General features: G+C 39.9%; 1 protein-coding gene across 1 annotated transcript; it reads right to left on the reverse strand.

Annotated features, from left to right (window-relative positions):
* Positions 1-436: 436 nt before the first annotated feature.
* LOC137002863 (ladderlectin-like) lies at positions 437-3,803 on the reverse strand. The gene is made up of 6 exons (XM_067362784.1): positions 3,718-3,803; positions 3,522-3,589; positions 3,233-3,327; positions 2,153-2,278; positions 1,872-1,983; positions 437-696 (listed from the first exon to the last, which is right to left on the reverse strand). The coding sequence occupies exons 2-6, from the start codon at positions 3,580-3,582 to the stop codon at positions 629-631; spliced, it is 462 nt and encodes a 153-aa protein (XP_067218885.1). The 5' UTR covers positions 3,583-3,589; positions 3,718-3,803; the 3' UTR covers positions 437-628.
* Between the last annotated feature and the right edge of the window lie 1,387 nt (positions 3,804-5,190).

Below are 5,190 nucleotides of genomic sequence, written 5' to 3' on the forward strand. Positions count from 1 at the left end.
CATTTCAAAACTAATATCACGTAATTTACATCTCTACGATGATTGGTTGATTTACCAAGGGAGGCTAGCCTCCCCTGCAATGTATCTCAACTCTCCTAAGCACTGAAATGTAAAACACTCGATGGTGATTGGCTAATTTTTTACAAACTGAGACACAAGATGAGCTCAGCTCATGTGTCTCCCTCTGCCCTTCTCTATCCCCTGTGGTTGTAATGACATCAGCAGATTCAGCAAAAAAAGAGCCCTGGATGAGGTCCATATTTGCCTACAACCCCTTGTAGGAAACAAAAGTGCACATAGCTTCTAGTGTTTGTCAATTATAAATCAGATGTGTGCAGCTTGTTCAAACCCCTTCACTGATGATGACCTCATTTAATGCCATCAAATAACCATATCCTCAGATCTTGCAATGCTACAAAATATATATTTATTTTTATACATGAATTTGTTTTAACACACAATTTGCTGTATCAATGCTTTTATTGATTAGGGAAGAGTTTCAGAGAAGGTACTGAGAAGAAATTAAAGTTTTGAAAAGATTTAAATGAAGTTTAATTTCAGAATAACATTTTTTGTAAAGAAAAGATCTGAAGGTGTACAATCAAAGTAACTGTGGAGCAGCATGACCTCACAGGTCTAAAGCACAAATATAGCCAAATTTTTCTGAACAGGCCTTATCGTTCCAGCATAGGTTAGCTGTAGGGTGGAAAAAATAAATTAGTTATTCTGATCATTATAGTGGTGGAATAAAACAGAATGTTCAATTGAAGGCACACACACACACACACACACATTGCAATGGCGATTAAGTGCGTGAATAACAGTTGGTGCTCTACCTTTATAAAGCTGCACCGACGGATGCCAATTGTACGATGTACATTTTAGGACATCCTCACACCACCAAAATTACATCAGGCATCAGGTCTTGTACAATTAGGCATCGGACAAAACAGACTCAGATAAAAAGCCATCAGATGAAACAGACTTAGAAGGAAGCGAATTGTCCTGCCTCAATGTGATGTCACATGCATGCAGTTTTCTAACTGTTAAATGTTACACTAAGTTGTATAAAACACATCATTTTTTTTTTTTTTTTATTTGTAGTAAAACCATGGTTAATTTTGTGACAGTGTAGTGTACCCATCACTATACTGGGGTGTAAGGACCCACACATACCACAGGGTGAGCACCCCCTGCTGGCCTCACTAGCACCTCTTCCAGCAGCTACCTCGTTTTCCCAGGAGGTCTCCTATCCAGGTACTAACTAAGCGTTGCCCTGCTTAGCTTCAGTGGGCATCCACTCTTGGGCAAGAGGGTGATATGGCTGCTGGCATAATTTACTTAAAGCTGCAAGAATAAAATATCATAAGGTAGCCTTACATCAATTCGGTAATAGTTACAGATAAATATAAAAAGGGGGGAGAAAGATAACTGAAGGATTGCATTATGATGGGATAACAGCCAATAGAAAGTTCTATAAAAAAATCATATCAAAAAAATAAAATAAAAAATAATCTGATGCCTTTTTGTCTGAGTCTGTTTAATCCAAATTTTTATGCCCTTCACTCACTAACTTCCCTCCTTCTCGTGGACTCGGATGTACATCATTTCTTACATTGCCCTCTACTGGCGGAACACGTGCATAAGGTTTAAATGGAATGCACTAAGCCACTGATCACTTAGAATTCCATATGGAGCTGATTTATTATTTAAACCCCCTTTTTACTCATGAATTTGTTGATTTTTCTTTTTTTAAAGATTCAAAGGTGGGTGTGACCAAAATAACATTTGAGAGCCACTGCTGTATGATATGAAATTATAGTATTGTAAATTGCAATTGAAAGTATTCAAAAAACAGACTGCATTCTCACTGGAAAAGTTGAGCTCCAGACAGTTCTCGGGACCTTTCTCATTGTTAGGCTCTTTAGAGCACCAGTTGGTAAAGTCATACTCAGATCCATCACTCCACAACCACTGTCCATCCTAATGAGTGAACTGAGTGATTAGAAAAATTGCACTACAGACTTCAGGAAGAATCTTATCAAGTTCAGCTTTAAACCATCTTCATTAGAAACTTTGTATTACTGTTTAAAGCAGAAATTTCAGTCTAGATGAACAAAAAGGTCTCTTTAAGACACACAGTTTAACTTACTATTATACCATCATGAGCACCAATCCAAGAACGTGTGGAAGAAGAAGGCAACAGACTCTGCAGAAACTCGTTTTCCAGTTTATGATGAACAGAAGCAAGATTTGCATCAAGACTTAGGCAGTTTCTCTAAAGAGACAGATTTTTTTTTTGTCAATACATAATCTAATCTTTTTAGCATAAAGCATAAGTGACTTTTAAAACATTTGAGTCATTTTCAGTTTCAAACAAAGCCTGCTCTGATCGACTGTTTGCTCTGTATTAGTTTTCTGTATTGCAGAAAAGAAATGTTTATTTTAAAAATAATAATAATTAAAAAAAAAAACATTCCCACTTTTCATTAAGTGCACTTATTGTGTTCATGTTTTTTTTTTTTTTAAATACATGCATGTAATTACAGCTGTAATAAATCATTGATTACACTGTTGACCTTCCCTTACATCTTAATCCATACCACCCAAAACTGTCCCTAACCTTACCCATATCCCAGCAAAAGTGTTTTGCAAGAGAGATTTATAAAGAATGAAGCTGTGTTTATGAATTATACTGCAAGTGTCTTGTCAGTCTTGTCTCCGTGAATACAGTAATAAACGATGTTAACTTTAACCACATTTAACAGTACATTAGCAACATGCTAATGAAACATTTAGAAAGACAATTTACAAATATCACTAAAAATATCATGATATCATGGATCATGTCACTATTGTCTTTGCTTGCTTACCTAGTCTGATGATTCAGCTGTGTACATCCAAACATTAATACTGGCTGCCCTTGTGTAATGCATTGAACATGAGCTGGCATATGCAAATATTGGGTCGTACATATTAATGATCCAGACTGTTACGTAACAGTCTGTGTTATGTTGAGATTCGCCTGTTCTTCGGAGGTCTTTTAAACAAATGAGATTTATATAAGGAGGTGGAAACAATGGAGTTTGAGACTCACTGTATGTCATTTCCATGTACTGAACTCTTGTTATTTAACTATGTCAAGGTAAATTCAATTTTTAATTCTAGGGCACATTTAAAGACACCTAATGTAAAGTGTGACCAATTCAGCTTGATGTAACTAACACATTACCTCTGCTGTGATCCAGTCAGCTGGATCAGAGAAGTACTTGTAGCATCGGACTCCAAAATTTGTCCATCCAAAAGGGCATTTTTCATCTAAATTAACTGCATCCAGTACATACATGTTATGACATTGTAATATTCACAACAAAGAATGTTTTTATTTTTATTACGTAGCTTATTTTATGTTTGCATGATTATGTGTCTAAATTATGTGTACTTTGACACTGTAAATCCTTCATTAATCATGGAAATATTAGTAAATAGCATGGGTTCTTACAATTGAATGCTTTCGTTACCTTTTGCATTTCCCATGGAGAAGATAATGAAAAGGAGCATTAGACCTCTTAGCATTGCCATGATGAAGCTACAAATTAATAACAAGCAGGAAAAGTTAAATGTCTGCAATCTTAAGCTGCACACTGTGGATTCTCAATGTATTTGAAAGACAAAGCACAAAGATACTTTAGAAAGGTTTCTATTCCAAAAACTCACCTTGTTTTGGTTGTTGCCTTTAGAATCTCAGATGAAGATTTTGTGAAGTTCCAGAAACAGCCCTGCTTTTATACTTTACTTAATGTCAACACCCTTCCTCAGTTATGCTTACTCAGTGATTTTTTTATTTTGTTTTGTTTTTTAGGGCCCGAGCACGGTGGTGTGAGGACCCTATTGTAATTGCTCAGTCAGTTCTTCTTTTTCTCGAAAATGAATCACATTTTTGAGGGCTTAAACATGCACAAAAACTCATGAAACTTTGCACACTCAGAACACAGAAGTGGTGAAAATTTACGTCTGATATGAGTTGCAGAATTAGGTGTGGCAAAATGGCTCGATAGCGCCACCTAAACCAAGAGAGGGAGAAAACAAGCGACATGGAGTCAAGGCCACGATAGGCCATGTAGAGACAAGGCCACGTTAGGCCAAATGGAGAGGGGCCACGTTAGGCCACATGGAGAAGAGGCCACGTTAGGCCACATGGAAAGGGGCCACATTAGGCCACATGGAGAAGAGGCCACGTTAGGCCACATGGAGAGGGGCCACATTAGGCCACATGGAGAAGAGGCCACGTTAGGCCACATAGAGTGGGGCCACGTTAGGCCACATGGAGAAAAGGGCCACGATAGGCCACATGGAGAACAGGCCACGTTAGGCCACATGGAGAAGAGGCCACATTAGGCCACATGGAGAGGGGCCACGTTAGGCCACAAGGAGAAGAGGCCACATTAGGCCACATGGAGAGGGGCCACGTTAGGCCACATGGAGAAGAGGCCACATTAGGCCACATGGAGAGGGGCCACGTTAGGCCACATGGAGAAGAGGCCACGTTAGGCCACCTGGAGAAGAGGCCACGTTAGGCCACATGGAAAAGAGGCCACGTTAGGCCACATGGAAAAGAGGCCACATTAGGCCACATGGAGAAGAGGCCACATTAGGCCACATGGAGAAGAGGCCACGTTAGGCCATGTAGAGATGAGGCCACGGTAGGCCACATGGAGAAGAGGCCACATTAGGCCACATGGAGAAGAGGTCACGTTAGGCCATGTAGAGACGAGGCCACGTTAGGCCACATGGAGAAGAGGCCACATTAGGCCACATGGAGAAGAGGTCACATTAGGCCACATGGAGAAGAGGTCACATTAGGCCATGTAGAGACGAGGCCACGTTAGGCCACATGGAGAAGAGGCCACGTTAGGCCACATAGAGACAAGGCCAGGATAGGCCATGTAGAGATGAGGCCACATTTGGCCACATGGAGAAGAGGCCACATTTGGCCACATGGAGAAGAGGCCACATTAGGCCACATGGAGAAGAGGTCACATTAGGCCATGTAGAGACGACGCCACGTTAGGCCACATGGAGAAGAAGCCACGTTAGGCCACATAGAGACAAGGCCAGGATAGGCCATGTCAAGTCAAGTCAAGTCAAATTTATTTATATAGCGCTTTTACAATTGGTAATTGTTCAAAG

The sequence above is a fragment of the Chanodichthys erythropterus genome, chromosome 16 (assembly GCF_024489055.1).
Source record: "Chanodichthys erythropterus isolate Z2021 chromosome 16, ASM2448905v1, whole genome shotgun sequence".
In the NCBI taxonomy this organism is placed as follows: domain Eukaryota; kingdom Metazoa; phylum Chordata; class Actinopteri; order Cypriniformes; family Xenocyprididae; genus Chanodichthys; species Chanodichthys erythropterus.